This window comes from Rutilus rutilus (genome assembly GCF_951802725.1).
Source record: "Rutilus rutilus genome assembly, chromosome: 2".
In the NCBI taxonomy this organism is placed as follows: domain Eukaryota; kingdom Metazoa; phylum Chordata; class Actinopteri; order Cypriniformes; family Leuciscidae; genus Rutilus; species Rutilus rutilus.
Window position 1 is genome coordinate 27,609,061 of NC_140210.1, and position 21,833 is coordinate 27,630,893.

Consider the following 21,833-nt stretch of genomic DNA (forward strand, 5'->3'; position numbering starts at 1 on the left):
ACGTATGCTGATTATCCACCAGCCATGTAGTTGACATACACTAACTGGCTCCGCGGACGGCGCTGTCTTTGATTTAAAACAAGTACTCGCTGTCTTGCTGCCATAGCTATAAAGTTTGTGTAAACTCATCTTTCTTTATATAGACTCCTAAGCCTTTTCTGTCAAATGATTCGCCAGCTGATGTGCCTTAGGATAGTAATTAAAAAAGCTAACAACCACTAGTGTATGGAAACTTTATTAATGAAAACACTTCCATACACTGGGTGTAGGCTATAACAACTTAAGTATTTTATGTGTAAAATTTTAAAGTAAAGTAAAAATGTAATTTTAATGCTAAATCAGATTTTATATTAAATGTTCATATAAAATTTTCTATGTGTAATTAAACTGCGATGTAAAAAAGCTTTTTGCGTAGTGGTGGCCACTAGCGGTATGAACCGTCAGCAGCGATAAGGTATAGCTAAGAGCGCTCCAGACCAACCTTACGAACGCATGACTTACAGAAGGTATACTTAACTAAGAAGGTTTCGGAAACCACGTATTAACGATAAGGTACTTCTTAAGGTACAACTTAAGAACGATGTAGCGTTAAGGTAGTTTCGGAGAACGCACCCCTGTTCTATTAATCATAAGGCAAACAGCATGCTATAATTTTCAAACTTTTAGATTATAGTATTATTATAAAGTTATTATATATTATAAAGTATTACATGTGGGTGCAAGTTCCAGAAAAATAGAATGCCTGTATAGTAAACAACTTGGAAAATGGCAAAGCACCTGTCACATTCTCTTTAGAAAATGTACAAATCGTTAGCCTCATAGCATAATTGCCTACCCCATATATTTTTTTAAATGACTTAGGCAATTATGCTATGAGGCTAACGAAATTTAGTAACTACTATACACTTGATGCAAAATAGGAAAATCCATTAACTACCTCTGAAACTGTCTCAGTTGGCAGCAATTCATGATGATAAAAGTCAACTATATCCAGTCGTCTCATATAAGAAATCATTTTATTGCATGTATGATTCCTTTAAGAAAGGCCTGGAATTAATATAACGGCAGCATCTTTTATCTTGTTTGTTGATTGTGTTTGTTGCTGTTGGAAAGTTTTATGTATTTATAGACTGCTAAGTGCCTTTAGTGCCTTTTGTAATGGACTCTATGCCTACTCTCTTATTCTCTCTCACTCACTCTCTACCTTTATTTTTCGATATTCACTGACAAGACTTCCGGTTTCCTTTTCTGAATTTTTTTTTTTTTTTTTTTTTTTGAGTTGAGTGGTTTTAAAACTATTCTTCAAATATACCGTATGTGTAGGTATAGCCATGTATATAGGTCTTTATATGCAGCACCTTCACTGATGCATTGATGTAATGCCATTTGTGATTGTATTGGTGAGCATTACTGTGGTAAACTGTAAACTGGGGATTTCTCTGACTGGTCAGACACACACACACACACACACACACACTATTCCCGGGCAACCCATGGAGAATGCTTGTTCATTAAACTTTCATGTTGTTGAGTGCTAAAAAAGCAACTTTTCTCTCCCTTTTTTTCTCAGACACTTTTACTCTTTTTACATCATGTACGAGAATGCCCTGTTTTTATAGGCATATTCCCAGAATTTAATGATAGCTATTACAAGACACCTTCAAGACCGTGAACTACAGCCGATAACAGTACTGAATCATGATCAATCATCCACTAACTAGGTGTCTCAAAGGAGGGTCAAATGACCTTAACACTTATGTGCAAACATGAAATGGCTACTAACCGGTTGTTGCAATTATTAACCAGTCAATTCAGTGCTTAATCAGAGCAGTTTTAGTGTTAAAAAAGAGCAGATGATTACCTATTCACAGAGATGGAAAGAGTTTGCATGGAAAAATTTAGTGCGTTATTTCATTACCCCCAAAATTAAAAGTAAACAATTATCTACACCACAATTATGCTGGAGGATATGTGGGCATATTGATGTTGATCATTTTCATGTATTCTGGAGTTGCCCAAAAATATTACATTTCTGGAACATGGTTTTGATGGAGATCCAAAAGATTTTAGGTTATAAAATATCAAGAAATTTCAATACATTGTATCTGGGAAACACTACACATTCAGTGTTGAAAGGAGATATATATCTTGTTAATATATTGAGTGTAGCATGTACAAGGCATTGGTATAAGCCGGACACCCCCTTGCTTGGAGAATGGATAAAAATTGTGAAAGAAATATATAATATGGAAGAAATGACTTTTATTTTGAGACTTAAAAAGGACTTATTTCTAAAATACTGGAAGAAATGGATTGAGTACTGCAATGTAAACAATCAATGATTATATGTAAAACTATGCTTTCCCCTGAACAGAATGCATCCCCCCTGTTCTATTGATTTTTCTTTTCCTCCCCCCGTCTTTCTTATTGTTGAAAGCTTGAAAAATCTTCAATAAAAATACAGTAAAAAAATGCAGATGAACAGATGAACCTCTTCACATCTCAAAGCAAACAGACTTAATGCTATAAGCCGACTCTTGCTCTCACACAATTACATGTAAGTGAGAATTCATGAGGGAAGGTAAAAAATAAACAGGTTAAAAATAGACCGCGAACATCTAGAGAAGCCCATGACAAGCTAAATTTTTTAATATTTCAGCAATGACTTCCAAGTGTGAGCTATTTTCAGCTTCAATTCATAATTTAATGCCTACGTTTTTCCTCCCAGAAACCATGAAACCTTCCTTATATGCTAAGAAAAAAAGAAAGGAACAAGAAAAGATGATCCAACAAACTGATCTTTTCAACAAACTGATTTCGGTAAGACACATTATCTTTTTATAAGGACTTTTCTTCTGCAACAAAGCTACTGTTTTGAGATTGCAGTCTGGCAAGAGGCTGTCCTCAACAACTGAACCTGTTTCATAAGTCTAGAAGGAAAAATGGCTGCCACTCTTTCACTAGTAGTCACATTGGAAAAGAAACAATGAAGGCTATAGGACATTTTTCTAAAATGATGCGAATTAAACATCCTCTTACCTTCTACTGTTTATGTGGGATCTAATAAATTATTGTCTTGAAATATGCAGGTTTTGCATCCTCAGACAGGCATGCTGCCTTTCCAAAGGCCCAGCTATAAAAATGAATATGAAAGTTTTGCTAGCATTCCCAATTAGTTCTCCGAATGTTTAAAACATCCAGTTTGGATGTTAATGCGGATGTTAAGGGAACATTCCATTTTGCAAACATTATGGGAATGATACTTTTGTATGTTCTAAACATTCTGAAACAAGTAGCAACATTTAAATAATGTTAGAAAAATGTCCAACTAAAACATTTCAGGAAAAAAAAAAAAAAAAAAAACGCTCAATGATTGATGTATAAATAAAGTTTTTGTGCTATCATTTGTGCATACATTAAAGATCAGATCATTTTGAACAAACATTTATTCATGTTACTAGAAGAACCTCACCAGAACGTTAAGAAAAGTTCTGAGAACATCTGAAACAAGTGATGCAAATGACAAATTTAAGAAAAAAAATACCTTAATTCGCAAAAAGTTTTTATGTTCGCTTGAGGTGGTTTTTGACTTGTGCGAAAAAGAGTTAATGTGAATAATGGAAGATGGAAACACATTTGCTGAATAAATTCTGACGTAGCGAACATTAAACCCATGTGACTAAACGTCTGTTTCCGCTGACGGTGTTTTATTTACTGTTGGTTACTAGGTTACCAATACCACCATCATACACTCGAACAACTGATGGAAACACACCTAAATCACATTTGTTGTGCTTTTTTTTTTTTTTGCTTTTGCAAACTTTGAAAAGATTTGTTTCACGTTTGGAAGGAAACCCAGCTATAGTAGCTCACCACTGAAAGCCAGTTTGATCCTAGCCTTTGAGTAATCCTAAACCCTTTTTTTTTTTTCTGAACAAAGAAACAGTCAAACACTTGTACAAAGTACACAACTCCATTACTTGAGTGAAAGTATAGATACTACTGGTAAAATATTATGCCTTTATAAGTGAAAGTTTTAAAAACAGATTTTTACAATCTTACTGTACTAAATACTAAAAGTACAGGAGTACTTGCTTTTAAGTACTTAAGTATCAAAAGTAAATTTCCTTTTTTATGTCAACACATTTTATTATTGTTGCATTGTTGTGCCATCAAGGTGGCTTAAGCCAGTCAGTGATGCTCCATTTGACATGCTAGCATATGACTACCTTAAACTCAAGTAAATGTACTTCGTTACTGTCCACCTCTGCACTAGTGTTCATTTTCACTGGAAACTGCAGTGAATTGTATTTCTAGGTAAAAGTGACATAACATTTATAGAATATTATATATCCTATATTTGTGATCCTGGATCACAAACCATTCACAAGTCGTACAGGTATATTTATGGCAAAAGCCAACAATACATTGTATGGTTCAAAATTATCAATTTTATTATTTTATGCCAAAAATAATTAGGCTATTAAGTAAAGATCATGTTCCATGAAGATATTTAGTATATTTTATGAGTGAATGCAGCACAATCGTGAACATAAATGGACAACTTTAAAGGCTTTCTCAATGTTTATTTTTTTTTTGCACCCTCAGATTCCAGATTTTCAAATATCGGTAATTGTATCTCGGCAAAATATTGTCAATTGTCTATTGCCATATACTTTCAGATGATGTATAAATCTCAATTTCAGAAAATTGACACATGTGACTGGTTTTGTGGTCCAGGGTCACATATATAACAACTGGTGACATTCAAGTTTTTTCATTTAAGTTGTGCTTGAAACTTGATTAAGCTTTTGTTTTTTTTATCTTGACTTTGCATGATTATACAAATGTGATGTGAGCACACTAGCATCTGTGTGTGATCGTGTATGTGACGGCACATACGCAGTGACCTGACCAGGTGTTGCATTCACACACACTTCTCAATGATTAGCTCTGACCTGTTCTCAAGGCTGCCTGAAACCGTATGAACAGCTTGATTACAGGGTTTTATCTGCCCCAGCTGGCCTGATCTCAGCTAAACTGAGATAAAACACAGTTACCCATCAAAAAATATACCAATATAATATCTCAGACAAGCATTTCATCAAATAGGCCAACTGCTACTGACTACAACAAACATAAGCCAAAACACTGATACTAACTTTCATCTAGCACATACAAGTCAACCTAACCAATTTAATAGAAGGAAAATAACACAGAGACTACAGAATGGTCCCTTATTTGCTACCACAGCCACATGTCTCTAAATATCAATGGGCACAATGTGTTTAAGTGGTAAGAATTAAGCCTAATTGAGAAAATACGTGTGCTCTGTGTCATCTATAAGCAATGCTGTCTGAAATCGCCTACTAGAAACTATATTTGAAAAATGTTAAAAAGTTCATCTGCCATGTTGGCTTTGTCATGTGACCTGTCAGTTGTGTCCCTTTACTGGCATTTGCCACTTCTCTCCCATGGCATCATGGTAAAGTGTCAATCGAATGCACACTCCAGTAGCCTATCTCAGCAGTATAGGTCATCCAGGTACTTTTTGCCAAATGTTTTTCGGACATGTACTCTTTTGGCATCATGCTTTTTGCATACTATATACAGTAGTAAAAAAGTAGGCATATTCGAATGCAGAGTGAATTCTATGCATGCTATGACTTATCACCTATATGAACAGACTATTTGTTTATATTTCTCCTTAATATTTAGTGTACATACTTTCCATTTAGCATTCTTCTATTTATATTTAATACATTTTTAATCTGACTATAGTAGGTTGTTGATAGAGCAGTTGCTTATATCATGGAAAAATACTTAAAAGTGTAGGGAAAACCATTTTCAAAAAGCACACATGATTCATTAAGCATGTAAGATTAAGATTATGGTAAATCTGTAGGCCTCTCCATATTTTCTACATCTGTCTGCCTTTACTACACTGTGCACCTTACAGAGAGTGACATACAGTATGGACAAACACGAGGTCATTGTTGTGCAGTAGTAAACAGATAATGAGACAAACGGTGATTTTGAAATATGCTTCTCCTCTCAGCACAGGCACAGAAACACCACAACTGCCACACATTTCCAGATGTGGCTGGAGAGTCGTGATGTAGTGGCGCCTATGACTCAATCATCGCATGGTCAAAGCTATAGATTGCCATTTCCGTTGCAGATTAGTCGTCATAGGAAAAATTACATAACCTCGCCTCAATTTTCTATCACGTCATTTCCGTCTGAAGAGTAACTGTAAGGGAATACGCGAAACGCAACTCAGAGCCACAATAACGCTCTACGTCAGCTTATTCTCCAAATCATTCATGCCGAGGAGAGGAAGATGATTGTCACATGAGAAGAAATTGTATTTTAGACACACGGCAGTCGCCACTTCCATTAATCTATATCTTAAAAATGTACATTTTTAGTTTGTAGTCAAGTCGTCCTCACATGCATCGACTGAGCCAGGCGAAATAATCGCGAGCCAATCACGAACCACACCCCGGTTGTAAAGCTGCGAAAGGCTGTATTTCTAGTCCAGATAGTGGATATCTTTGAATATATTGTCAATAGACACAAAACAGACGTTGTAGCTTCCTGTCGTTTAACGTGTTTCACATTAGACGTGCTTTCTTTCTTCACAGACCAGCGCGCAAGCCTCATTCAATAGCCGTTCTCCAAGATAACATTCGCTGTGTGTTATAGCCTACCATATCAAATAATATTTGGGCGACTGCTTGAGAGTGAAGAGCACCTTGTGTTGCCCCCGGAGGTGCATCGGGTGGAGTGGGGTGGCTCGCAGTTGCGAAGTATGATTCATCCTCGCTCTCTGTCACGCCCCATCTCTCCGACTGCTCTCCATGGTGCACCTGTAACTCGCCTGACCTCAAATCTAGCTAATTTCTACTCACACACTACAATGACTGTTAAAACCAATCTATCCCAAGTTCATCTGTTGCATTAACTCCCGCTTTCTATATACAGAGGCCATTGCAACCAGATGCTTTTATCCAGGATACTTAGACCTAACGCGTTCTTAAGCTGCGAAATCACTTCATACGATTTTAGGGAATCACAATCACACGTTTACGGGTGTGACGGGTAGTGAAAGGTCATGAAGCTAAGCTTCAAATGAACACTGAAAGTGTCAAAAACGTCTGTGGATGGATACACAAAGGAAATCGTCCAGCACTTACTTTAGCATGGCTTGTTCCTTCTCCTCTTCTTCCCTTTGCCGAACCATCACTGCCATGATGACTTCCCTTTCCTCCTCCGTGAGGTGACTCAAGTCCGGCATATCAGGCATGGGAGCCGGCACGGTGGGTGGGCGAGGGCCGCTTTGGGGCCCTACCGAGGCGGACATCTTTTGCCCTGCTCCCAGGCGTAGGCTATCTATTGGCAGTATCCCGAGCGCTGGAGCCACACCTCACGACATGGTCCACGGATAGAGCAGCGTTCTTTGAGAACAGTGCAAATCTTGCATGGTTTCAGGCACCCACAACTGTGCTTTTGTTTCTCTTCGTGTTTTTTTTTTAACCCACCCCTCCTCTTTTCTCGCTACCCCCACCCCCGCCTCTCCCCTCCACCTCCAGTTACGGGAAGCCCATCATCTCTACGCCCGGAGACGACGCAAACAGAGGGACTCCGGCATTAGCTAGCAGATCTGTGATTTCCCCCTTCACTGAACCGGGGGCTCGGTATTGGGCGATGGCAAAGGCGGAGTCCGTCTCTCGCCCACTGATCTCTCTCTCTCTTTCCCGTCGCTCTCAGAGAGAAGAGTCAATGGAAATGCAGATCCGCGGCCGCGTATATATCTTCAACGCTTACTCGTTTGTGAAATTGGCAAAAAAGCATTTATATGAAAGTTACATTCTCGTTTCTTTTTTCATATCGGTGTGTCGTGTTTTTGCTCGACTACGCAGCTACGTTCGCATCTATGTATTTTTAGGAGTAGCCTATCTGGCAGTAGTACGGTAATAGGTAGGTGCACACTCTCGCCAGGCTATTTTTAGAATCGCTCCCGCGGACCACTTAAATACAATCAATTCGACAGTTTTGTCTGACTGAGGGATATCTGAAATGAAATTATCAGCAAAAGTATAATGTGCACATAACATAAATCAAATAGACATCTTAAAAGAAAACTATCATATAGGCTATATGGCCTGTATAGCTGTTAAAAAATAAAATAAAAATTAATGCATGGCAGAGATGAAACCAAAGCAAGTAAACAATCCACAGAGAAAAATACAACAATAATAAAATGTATATGATTAATTAATTCGACGAATGTTGATGATTACATGTAAGTGCAACAGGCTAGTTTTTTTTCTTTCTTTTTTTTCAGAACCCTGGACAGCGACACACGACGCAATGGACAAACTTGTTCCGCTATGAATTCAGTCCACAAAGTTATAATAGCACATTTCTCCAGACTTGAAAAGTTTATTTTGTGCGTGTATGTGTGTGACACAAAACACTTTCAGCTACTTTAGTGCATTTCTGCGAATGTTTGTATCTCGCTGATTTCTTGTCCCATGTGGTGCAATATGGCCCTTTTCATGATTTCCAATGTTGTGCTATAATAACTAAATTAGCAAATATTTCCATTTATTTCTCTTAATAAAATATTAGCCTCAATACATTGTACGTTCTAGTCTCATTTCCAAATATATTGCAGCTTTGACATGAATGCACACTGTTCTTAAGGTGGCTGTCTTCCATCATTTTCCTCTACATATTTAAAAGTAACCTTAAATATATAAAGACAGTTCGTAGTTCCCACATGTCAAGCTCCAAAAGACTGCCAAAGCTGTGGAATGTTCTTCACATGCACTCAGATTTAAAAACAGCAAGTCAATGCCTTTGACATCATTGATATCACATGCCATGGCATTGACTTTCACATGATGCATCCACATGTGGTAACTGAACATGATGCAGCAATTTGAATAATTGAGATTAGAAGCTCCCAGGCCTGGTTTCACAGCAGGGTTTAGATTAAGCCAGGATTACGCCTTGGTTCAATTAGGACATTTACATAGCTTTTATAAACATGCCTTAAAAAAAAACAAAAAAACTTTATGGTGTGCATCTGGAGACAAAACAATGCACTGACATATTTAAAGATATGCCAGTGCAAGTTGCTTTAAGTTAAAACAGCTCAGTAACACTTTATAATAACTTTCATTAACAAATCATTAACAAACGTTACATAATGCTTAACAGATCATTATAATATATATTCACATTCACAGATAGAAATATGAGATAATGTGTTTGTTAATGTTTAAGCTACTAATAAACTTATTCAATGTTACATAATGATTAGCAGATCATTATTTAATGAAATGCTTACACTTCAGCAATCTGACTTTGAAACTATTCATTATTTGCAAATGTCTTTAAATCATTTAGTACATATGCATAATGGCAATAACTGTAATTTGGGTGCAAAACAAGTTTGTATTGCCTCAACACTTATATTAAACAGGATATTGAATCAAACATCAACAGGAGAAAACAAATAATTGTTTTAAAGTTACCAAGGGAAACTGTTCCCGTGTGTTCCCTTATTTTAGCCCTGTACACTGTTGACCCCTTAACCAACCCTTAAACCTACACATACCACCAAACATGTCTCTATCCTTACCTGTATCACACCTCAATAGCAGCAAGAGTGCTTTTGAATAAATAACAATTATTATTAATTATTATTATTTTGATGCAAGTACATAGTTAAAGACCCCTAATATAAAGGCCAGTCATATATTGGTTAATTTTCTGTTGAACATCTGAATCACTCCCTACCAAACAACTTTTTTTGCTATTGTAGCCTACATTTGTAAATGGAAAAAACGTGCATAGGTAATAAATTAAACTGAAGCTTAACGACATTTGCATATTGTCAAGTAGTGCTTGATCATATGAACTGAAAGTTTTATTTTCATAATTTGTAAGCATTTTATTTTACATTAATCTGTTAATCATTATTTAATGTTTAATAAGTTCATTAGTAAACATTAACAAGCACATTATCTCATATTTCTAGCTATGTGGGTATATATTAATTCAAGATTTATGTCAAGTTTGCTAATGAATTATTATTGAATAAAGTGTGACCAGTTTGGGAAAGACAGTCGTGTTGTGTCTCCATTTTGTCTGATTGTAGTGTTAACTTGCAGAAACTGTAAAGCGATGAACGTCGGGTGCCAGCCAGTCTCGAGAACGGTCTCGCGCATGCTCAAAAGAATTATCGTGATTGTAAGTGGCTTGTTTATCAATCGGGAGTCAGATAATTGGTCTGACCAAATAAGCTTAGGCTATATGCATACTTTTGTCAAGTTTAGTACTCAGGTAGGCTAAATATTCACACTATCCCACATATTTGAGCTATATTAAAGCAATGCGAATTCGTTTAAACCAGGCTAGGAAGGGCAATATGAAGTAGCTCGTTAGATTTTTATTCACAAGGTGTCGCCGCATTGTATACTGCCCAATGTAATGTTGTATTCGAATAGCAAAATTGACAGATTATATAAATGCGACATTTATATACTTCTGAACGACTACACGAACTGAACTAGCTCAATGTACCTTACCTGTGGTCTTTTCAACAGGTAAAGGGCAACAGACCGACAGTGGAAAAAGTAGCGCCCTCGCGCCCTCTGTTGAAAGGAAACGGCTTTACAACGGAAAATGCCCTGGGGCTAGTTGTCACAAAGCTATTTTTGGCTCCATTTAATCTAAGTGTAAACTATATTTTTGATTGTTCATTTTAATTTTACAAAACCAGCAGATGTGCCAGCTGTTACCAGGACATTATTGTTAAACTACAATAACAACGTCATAAGCATTATGGGATGGTGTTTTGGTGACTGTAGTTCAGTTTCTGTCATTAAAGCATATGTCATATAACAGCCTGAACTATTAAAATCTGTATATTACTGTAAAATGTACTGATATTAACACAGACAGTGTAAGCTAAGACCACACAATGACTTAAAATACAGCCTCTCCAGAAACGGTGGTCAATATATTAACAGATACAGAGAACAGTATTACCCACATAAAGACAACAGCATGGGTAACAGACACACAATGAAATAAGCCAATAAACATCAACTAAACACTGCACTACTAACAAATTGAGAACTTTTAAAACAAAATAGGAACTTATTATTCATTTTAATATTACACATTTAATAATACATGATGATATAATGACATTTGCTGAAACCTTTTTGTTGGAAGAGGTATTTTTGAAAGCCAATTTCTGATTTCACACAATTCCCCAAAAAATTAAAAAAGAAAAGAAAAAAGCTACACACAACAAGTTAAACAACTAATAGTAGAGATTTTTCAGTGACCCAAAAAGTTTTGTTTTTGTTTACAAACCGTGAAAATTTCCCAAACCGACATCTTGAAGCAGCATTGGAGACAGGGAATGACAAGTCAAAGGGAATGTTTAGGGTGGTTTTAATTAAGAATTCATTTTTGACAGACTGACAAATGTATGTATATACAAAATAAAATAAAACACCAACACAACTATAGAAGAGAAACATGTATTCTAAGTGTTGGACTTCCAAAATAAATCAATTGCAATGTGATACCATAATGGAAAATATTTTTGCTGATTTCTTTTTAAGTAAAACTAGACATTTACAGTTAACTACAGACATACAAAAAATCTAATTTTTAAATTAGTTTCAGTTTAGAGCACTTAAGATTTAAAAAAACATTTCCAGGCGGATTTTATTGCAATCTTCTGAATGTCGTATTGCAATACCATTGCGAAGAAGCATCTCTGTGTACGGGGGCCAGAAAGTGTCATCAGTAGTCACATAAGGGTCATGTGGAGTTTCTAATGTTTTATTGGTCAATCTCTGTAATAAATAAATGTGTATGATTAAATGTGATTAAAAGAGGGTTAGTAAATTAAAGGTACAGTAAGCAATTTCAGAGAAACACTGCTGAAAGTGGATCAGACCGAGCAGCACAACAAACATGTAGCCAATCAGAAGTAGGGGAAGAGAGAGAGGGAGTGAGCAATAGGGAGATTTGAAGAAATACTGTTGAAAAAGAGATGAGGAATATCACTGGGAAAAGAAGGGTTATGATTAGTGGTCGACCGATATTGGTTTTTTGATGGCCGATGCCGATATCTTAGAGAGCAGGGTGGCCGATGGCCGATATAAAGCCGATATTTTTATATATATATTTATTTTCATCAATATTTAATAAATTAGAAATAAATTAGAAAACAAATCTTTAAAATAAACATGCTTTTATACGTTAGATGGCAACTTCTTGAATCTGCAATCCTATTACAGTATTTTTCACAAAGTAATTGTTTAGAAATATATGAATATGTGAATAAAAAGAAGGTAAACACTATAACAGGGCACTCAGTAATCTGGTAATTTCGTGCTGGTAATCATATTTTTTCAAATAAAGACATGGTAACGCTAATTTTACATACAGCACAGTGAAAACGATATGGATATGACACAGTTGGCAACTGGATATATATCAGCATATTTCAAAATGAAGGATTTAAAGTTTTTTGATCGCGTCTCCTGTGAAGCTGATCTTCTGTTCGCATTCACTCGCAGACAGTAATGCACACTTCACAAGATATCACAGCTGGATTCGATTAAATCTGCAAGGATTGTGAAATTAAATGTTTATTAGATATTCAGAGATTTGTTTAAATGACGTAGATGCGCATTTGCTGAATGTTGACGGCAAATGAGAAAGTATTTTAGCCTGATTGTTTGCCTTTTCTGTTACAAATAATATAAAAGAAAACGCTTTACTTTACTTACTTCGCATACCATTTACTTTTTTTACCAGTTCTGTCTAACAAAGTATTAGATATGACTGACAGAGATCGTAAATTAATTAAGACGGAGAATGTGAGTGAGCGCTGTGTGATCTGAGGAGCTGCCGCTGCCGTTCTCTTCTGGCGCTGGTGTTCTCAGCGCCGCCCGTCAAAATAAAAGTCCGGAGCGCCGTCAAAATAAAAGTCCCGCTTCCAACACATCGGCCAATCAGAAAAACGTATCGGCCGATGTCGATATTTCAAAAATGCCAAATATCGGCCGATATATCGGTCGACCACTAGTTATGATCAGGCAAGAGCTTTAGGACCCGCGTTAATGTTAGAAAAGCTTTCCAGCACTGGAGAGACCCAAGCGGGAAGCCCTGAAAATGGACGCAGAGGTTGTTGTTTCTGCTCCATATGCGAGTAACATTGGTTTTGCTATGTTTCACAGAACCAAGATATGTTGTTGTAATGTTAGCTATAGTAACAGGATAATTTTTTCATATTTAGTCTGGAGCTGCTATGCAGTTGGCGACTAACAACCAACTCCTACTTGTACTCTGGTGTACTGTATGTTCATTTTTTGTTCTTCCTTGTCTTTCGTTTGTCATCTTCACTTTATTTTTCATGAAGCATCATTTTACTTCAATTCAGCTATGATAAAGAGACATCCACTCTTGCATGGCCGTACTTGTGCATTTTGGGGACGGAGCAATGAAGGGAGGGGTGTGTTTGTTTGGGTTGATTTCAAATGTTTCTCAGAAATCACTTACTGTATCTTTAAACATGCTGTGTCAAGAAACAAGTTCATTTCCACTCTATTAAATCAATAACACATTCTATTCTTAAAAGCTTACAAACATAATGTGAAGATATAAAAAGAAATATGTTTTATTGTGATGGGTATCCGAACATACCTCGATAATCTCACTCAGTGAAATCAGGTTAATCTCTGCATCATATGCAGCAGCCTGAAAAATCCAAATCCAATATTTATATGCAACAGCCAAAAAATACAAATCCAATATTCTCTGATCTGATTGAGAGTGTAAAGATACCACCTACTCTTTTTTTCTTTGTGCCGTTTCCTAGGGGATCAGGAAGTGGGAAGTGCTCAGCTAACATGTCGCTCAGCATTTCCATCAGACTGCTATGATAGTCCTTTAGATTGTTAATTTTTCTCTTCATATCCTGCAAAATACTGCAAAAAAATAATGTGGAAAAAATAGGATTGGATTATTAATGTAAAACACATTATCATTATTGTAAAAACACAGAGTGTGTGTGGATATATAATCTTCTATAAACAAGTACTATTAGTTCTCACATGAATTGTAACCAAATGAATGAACATGGCTAAAAAGAATTACCCTTTTGTTTTTACAGATAAAATAAAACCTCAAAGGTTTGGAATGGCATGAGGGTGAGCATATTTTTTATTCTTGGGTAAATATCCCTTTAAGCAGATGTAATAATGTGATTTTTAATCCCAGCATTATACTAAGAACCTGTGCTCTGATTTCTCATTTTCATGTCGTAATCTGGTGATTTTCTCAGACACCGCATTCAATGCTTCTTTCTTCTCAGCTTGCCATGTCTGCTCCCTGAAAAACATTTTTAATCAGAGTTTATACATGTTTATATTATTCATGAATGTATTTTTCAGTCCGCATAGCAATCTTGAACAAAGTTATTACTGTTAACTAAACTAAAACCATGAAAAAAAAAAAAAAAAACACACATATATATATAAACTTGGTACTAAAATGACTAAAACTCCCGAAGTCAATGGGTTTTTTGAATGGGATTTTGGTTTAATGGCTGAAATAAGGTCTGAGGTGAACAAGCTCAAGACACTTTCACTTGTATTCTGACATAAAACGCATCAGTATTACTCCAAAACGTGATTTTTTTTTGCTAACAAGTGGCTAAATTGGACTACAGAGGCTATGGGGGGGTTTAAACATCACGCCGAACAGGTAAGCTCAGTCTGCTTTTACAGTCTCGCTATGCTTATAATTGTGCTCTTATAAACTATTCTAACTCAAATGTTCTGGGGAAATGTTTTTAGATAAAAACCGAAAGAGTTGTCAGAAGCTTAGTGGTGGTGACGTTGAAGTCTTGGGACCGTGGTGTAGTTCGTTTATAGCCTACCTTTAGCTTTTTACATCTGGCAACTGCATTTAGGCTTCAAAATTCATAAAAGGTGTGTTCATCTGTGAAAATTATCTTGATGGACAAAACATGCAAGTATCATACACCTTTGTTGATCACAAAGCTTGTTTCTTTGCGATAATCCAAAAGCCTGTGTAAAAATCCTATTGGGTTTTTGTCGAGGGAACCAGTTTGATGCTAACTGCTGGTTGGCCTACGAAGTGACGTCATACCTGCACCGCACCACTCTATAGAATCTGTGCATAAGCTTTTAAAGTGAAAGCAGTCTGATATAGGCCTACCTGTAGCATTAATCTGTATTTCATTTTTATGAAGACTATCATCAAGAGTTAATTTACATAGATTCTGTAGTATCTCTCACCTGAAAACTGGCATTAGACTCACCTGAAAAACTTAGCCATGTTTATTTCATTAGTCTCTTTATTCTATTGTATTTATTATGACCGCCGCTAGCGTAGCTAGCGAAAGCGGTCATATAGGGATTGTCAAAGGTTTTTTTTTTTTTTTTTTTTCGTCACCTTACTGAATTTTTCGTCAACGATACCAGGGACACCGAAGCACCGGGGATCATGAAATTTGGTGGGCATGTAGCCCCACTAGACTTCTAAGGAAAAATTTCGTTTGGTCCCCGGGGGCCACTCCCCCCCGCGCTGGGCCCCCCCAAACCCCAAAAAATGCAGTTTTTCCTAAATAACTACCTGAACCGTGGCACCGAGGATGAAGAAATTTTTATGGTATGTTGGTCTACTAGACTTTTACGGAAAAATTTCGTTTGGTCCCCGGGGGCCACTTCCCCCCCTGCGCTGGGGCCCCCGTAAATTTTTCGTCAACGATACCAGGGACACCGAAACACCGGGGAACATGAAATTTGGTGGGCATGTAGCCCCACTAGACTTCTAAGGAAAAATTTCGTTTGGTCCCCGGGGGCCACTCCCCCCCCCCCGCGCTGGGCCCCCCCAAACCCAAAAAAATGCAGTTTTTCCTAAATAACTACCTGAACCGTGGCACCGAGGATGAAGAAATTTGTTGCTCTTAAGGGCCCACATCAACCTAGCCCATAATCACTCATTTGTGATTTGCGCCCCTCCCATAAAAAATGAAAATGCAATATTATTCTGCTTTAATCGCCCCTATCTTCAGTGGAGATGTTCAGAACTGCACCATATTTCATGTGTATGATTAACTTGACATCCTCTGGGGGTATCCTCTGCTAAGTTTCGTAGAATTTCATCCATGGGGGGGTATAAAATAAATTCATTTATGTGCACATTTAGTGACTGTACACTCATCGGCCTGTAGATGGTGCTGTTGAGCGAAGGGTTGCTGGTTTAGGATGATACTGTCACACACACACATGCAGGAATACAAACAAACGCAAGCATGCACACACACTGACATCCACACGCACAGACACACACCCATACACACACATACAAATCCACATGCAAAGACACACACAAACAAACACACACGCGCACACATGTACGCACACATACATACACGCACACATACATACACGCACAGACACACACACACACACACACACAGACACACACATACACAAACACACACACATACACACTACTACTTTTTTTAGGTATATACATAAACACGCAATACAGCCAAATTACTCCACGTCATTTATTTTTGTGGAAAGCCAGTGCAGGCCTGAGCGGCGGTCATATTTTGTACCGCGATGCGGTACATCTAGTTTGTGCTGTCATTTGCTATTTTATTTGTTCATATTTTATTTCCGACTGTTCACTTGTCTTTTGTAAATTTAGTTAGACGATTCAAATAAAGCCTCCCTGTTCTGTATGTAAGCTATTGCAACAAAATTACCCAAAATTATCAAACAATTATCAGATAATAAATCATCTATATAGCAGTATTCCCCATGGTATCGAAAATCGATATTGTTCAAGGTATCGTATTCGAAGTTAGAAATTTCAGTATCTTGACAACACTACATTGCAGCATCACCTTTTTTCACAGTGCCTGAAACGTCTCTCTAAATCCCTCCTTTCCGAGAGCCTCCTCGCTCTGATTGATCAGATGGCCCAGTCTGTCAGTCTACCGCTTGTCAGAAACTAAACAGTCTATTACCATATCTGAATTTCAGCTGAAACCTTCCTCAGCACATATATATATATATACACACAGTGATACGAACAGTAATGATGACATTGATTTAACCGTATCAGTCCTCATCCTTTGGAAGAGCATGCAAAGTGGATTTGCTTTCGCAGCACAGAAAACAGCACCTTCTCGTCATGTCGACACAAACCAAACTCTTCCAGGCCTCAGATACAACTACAGTGTTTAAGGGCGGATCAAAGTAGACATTTGCGGGCAGCCAAAGAAGACCGTAGGCTGGCATTTGTGCATGAAATAAGACTGGAATTACTGACGACTCGTTTTTCTGAAATAGGTATGCAACACTGCATGAACGGTAACAATAAAAAGCATAATTGGGGCTCTTTAACAAAAACTGTGTCGCACCTTTTCAAAATCTTTTTCTGGGCATCCAACTTTGCTTCTGAGTATGACAGGACCATTTTAAGTTGACTGTTGAGTCTTTGCAACTGTGAGGAGAAACAGTGTAAAAAGAAAGTTTAATATTTTGGTACGCTCTCTGCCTATTAAGTGTTATTAAAGTAATAAGTTACGTACCTGTTCTTTTCCAACAGCTACTAAGACTTCAGGATTTGTTGTCAGCACTAGAAAGTAATAATAATAATAAATGTCTTCACATAAACTGTGCAATTAAAAGTGTGGTTACCAGGGTTTTGAATATTGCATGTATTAGCCTATATTATATAATTTTGAAACCGTACATAAAACAATAGGTAACAGCTTACATTTTGGTTCCATTTCCTGCCACTGCTCAAGCTCAGATGTGATTGCAATCAGGCGATTCACTGCCTGCCCACAAAATATAAATAAATAATAATTAATAAACTATATTTTGGCAACCACAACCAAAAATCACATTTAAAGAGCAAAATATTCTAATCTTAGATGTTTACTAAGATCCTTCTATTATCTACTGAATCCCACAATAATATTTTAAATATCAGTAAGCTTAATAAAATCATCATTTATTGGGTACTTTCAATTGGGAGGTGGCTGTCCTTTGTTGTTTTCAAAAATAGATTTTTTTTCTTCAACAAAAAAAAAAGTAAAAAAAAATAATAATTTTTCATTTTCTTTGTAAATCATGAAACTTGATGTAAAAAATGTTTCCCGCAAATTCACGTCATTACCGAAACAGTGTATGTTTTAGTCCATTGTCTGAGACTGATTTTAACCACACCCCTACATTTTTGATCAGGAATTCCTGTCCCTCTCTCTTATAGCCTCTCTTTCATAATAGATAGGTCCCATAATTTAGAATTAATGTGTTATGTTTGTATAACTGAACTGTTCAGAACTGTGCTAGTTAACCATGTGCTGATTAGCATCTTTGATCAAGCCCCACAAGTATCTAAAATTGGCACTACTGAAACAGTCACGACCGAAACGTCATCATTGTTTTGGTAGTGACAAAAGGCAACACATTATCCTTTATTTGGGGGAAATAAACTAAATTTTAGTAGTTATGCAAATCATTAGTATTTTAGTATGTTTTAGTATGAGAGTTAAAATTCTGTAATGTGAGTTGTTCGCTACCAAAACATTAGTCCCTACCGAAAATGCGGTCACGACCGAAACATAAGATGTTTTGTCAAAAATAAAGTATATAAATTATCAACTAAGATGATATTATAGTGTTTGGTTCAGTGTATATCCAAACTAATGTATGTATCCTATATCATGTAGTATGTATATGTTCAATGTATATCCAAACTTAAAGGGTTAGTTCACCCAAAAATGAAAGTTCTGTCAGTAATTACTCACCCTCATGTTGTTCCAACCGCGTAAGACCTTCGTTCATCTTCGGAACACAAATTAAGCTATTTTTGATGAAATCTGAGCAATGTCTCACTCCTCCATAGGCTTCTATGTGACCGAAACTTGCTGGCCCAGAAAAGTTATTAAAGAGATCGATAATATAGTCCAAGTGACTCCAGTGGCTCAATCTTAAGTATATCAAGCGACGAGAATACTTTTTGTGCGCAAAAACAAACAAAAATAACGACTTTATTCCACTTTTCATTTCCTTCTCTCTGGGCCTCGTAGTGTTTTTGCGCTGCGCGTCTGTGTTGCACGTCATCACGCATCACACACATGACCGGCGTCGGCCAATAGTGAGCCTACGTGGTGACGTGTAACACAGACGCGCTGCGCAAAAACACTACGCGAACCAACTAGAGGTCCAGAGAGAAGGAAATGAATAGTGGAATAAAGTCGTTATTTTTGTTGTTTTTGCGCACAAAAAGTATTCTCGTCGCTTGATATACTTGAGATTGAGCCACTGGAGTCACTTGGACTATATTAACGATCTCTTTAATAACTTTTCTGGGCCAGCAAGTTTCGGTCACATAGAAGCCTATGGAGGAGTGAGACATTGCTCAGATTTCATCAAAAATAGCTTAATTTGTGTTCCGAAGATGAACGAAGGTCTTACACGGTTGGAACAACATGAGGGTGAGTAATTACTGACAGAATTTTAATTTTTGGGTGAACTAACCCTTTAACTTTGAAATCAGTATGATAAACTGTACACCTTTTACAAAGAAAGATTGGATTCAAAATACAACAAATCTCATAAAATACACTTGAAATATTGTTAAAATTGTAGGCTAATTGTTATTGATTTACCTGTTAAAACTTTTTAATAAAATAGCAAAAAATATATTTTACAAGGTAGATAGATAGGTCAATATAAACCTTCTTATCAAATTGTTTATTATTGTGTTTCCGTAGTTCCAAATTTGGGGAGCGGAAAAATATTCCAGAACTTTCTGAAAATAAAATATGAGAATCAACTGCACAGTTACTAGAAATGTGTACCTTGGATATTATACGATTTTCTGTATACAACACGTGTGGGGAAAGACACATGTTTTACCAGATGTTTCAAACTCTGGATTCTGTAGAATGGCCTATATACTGAAAAGTAACATTTACATGCACACAACTGATTTCTAAAATAAAAAGTACAACAAGGAGAGAGACAAACCTCATCATCAGCCTCTGTGTCAGCTAAAATTATCTCGTTTTGAAGCTGAAAGATATAAGTGCTTGTGTTAACTAGACAGTTGCATTTCTGCAGCAGCTGTCTCCATAATTCACAAAAGGCTAAATAAAAAAAGACAAACATGTAACTTGTTGTGTCTACATTCAATGATACAAAAATATACACCACCCAGGTCTGTGCACCTTGTGATCATAGGCTGTAAAAAAATCTTGTGATTCATAAAGCGTTGTGTATTTCTTATAGCCTAACAAAGATTTGGTAAACTTCACCTTAACTGACCACCGATCTGAAACCAATCCCATAGCAAATGAACTTAAGTTACCTTCTGTAGCAGTCCAAACTGCTCCTCACACTCCTCTAACAACACTGCTTTTGCAGCCATACATCCTGCGTCATCTGAGGACGGAGAGGACTGGTTCTCCTGCTCCATTTCTGTTTGCTTCGATGGTGATGGGCTCTACAGATGTGTGATAAAAGTCAAACAAGCAAGAAGCACCAAACATAACAGCAGAAAAGAGAAAACTCCAGCCAGATAACGTTACATTCAAAAAGGTTTATAATCCAAAAGGTGACCGTTAGCCGTGCAGCTAACTTAACGATTTCAAATAACTTTACGCGAAACAGTTCTGTAAAGTGAAAAAGCTTTAGTTTATTTTGTGGCGATGTCATGCGGTAAATCCAAATTGAGCAGTCATGCTGGTACTCACCATATATCGTTTATCTTTTAAGCGAATGCTACACCCAAGTGTGGCACTAAACAAAACCCCCAAACAAAAATACCGCCAGCAACAACGTCATGACGTAACGCAGGCGTCATACGCTGTGGACGTTCAAGGATTTTGCAACTGCGCTGCTTATACTGAAAATGTTGTATATTTCATTAATACATAGGTTTAATCACACCCATTTGTCTGTATATTGCATAGAACTTAAAGGAACATTTGCTATGAATGTAAAACGTGGACTTATACGAGAAGTAGCCTATATAAGAGTCATAAAGAAATAAATATTATAAATAAATATAGCTATAGGCTACTTTTTAAAAGAAACGACACAAAATTCCTTTTACAAATACAAAAAAACCTGCGGATTTGAGGTAAATGCGCAAACAAAATCTTAACATATCCAGATGTAACTGCAAAAAAGCAAGCAGGACTGCACAAGACTGCAATACCAGACAGTTCTCCACAAGGGGGCAGCAGAATAACAGAACTTGAGCGAGAAATAGTGAAATTGGCCGATACGTTCGGTTCTGCATTACATTCTACCAAATGGGTAAGATTTCTGTCCCCAGGACATTGCATGTATAAATATGCGTGAAAATTATATCTAAATTATATCTAAAATACATTTATTATTAAGAAAAGTTCCTGAACATTAATTTTACTGCAAATTTTAAATATATAATTTAAAACATTAATAAAACTACTGAGAATAGAATTTGTTGCATGCCTAAACTAACCTAAACTTTATCATGAATCATTAAAATAGTACATAATTATATAAGTATTAAAATAAAATAAGTATTTTTTTGCATTGTTCTGTGACTCAACAATTATTAATTTTCATAAGAAATCCATAATATGTTATATATAAAATACACATTTTTGTCGGGTCCCCGGGTTTTTAAACAGTCGGTATTTCCCACAATGCTTCTTTGCAGCTGCTATTGGCGTACGTCAC

At 36.6% G+C, this 21,833-nt stretch overlaps 2 protein-coding genes across 13 annotated transcripts in view; both read right to left on the minus strand.

Annotated features, from left to right (window-relative positions):
• Positions 1-7,555, minus strand: part of rims1b (regulating synaptic membrane exocytosis 1b) — a 92,762-nt gene extending 85,207 nt beyond the window's left edge. For all 12 annotated transcript variants that reach the window (XM_084394762.1, XM_084394767.1, XM_084394766.1 and 9 more), the window contains exon 1: positions 7,200-7,555. In XM_084394762.1, coding sequence (XP_084250888.1) covers positions 7,200-7,366 — 167 coding nt within the window. In that variant the 5' untranslated portion in view covers positions 7,367-7,555. The remainder of the gene's footprint in view (positions 1-7,199) is intronic.
• Positions 7,556-10,963: 3,408 nt separating this feature from the next.
• cenpk (centromere protein K) lies at positions 10,964-20,982 on the minus strand. The gene is made up of 10 exons (XM_084390459.1): positions 20,858-20,982; positions 20,473-20,607; positions 20,133-20,177; positions 17,869-17,932; positions 17,681-17,727; positions 17,510-17,592; positions 14,341-14,436; positions 13,898-14,033; positions 13,750-13,803; positions 10,964-11,891 (listed from the first exon to the last, which is right to left on the minus strand). The coding sequence occupies exons 1-10, from the start codon at positions 20,858-20,860 to the stop codon at positions 11,736-11,738; spliced, it is 819 nt and encodes a 272-aa protein (XP_084246585.1). The 5' UTR covers positions 20,861-20,982; the 3' UTR covers positions 10,964-11,735.
• Positions 20,983-21,833: the final 851 nt, after the last annotated feature.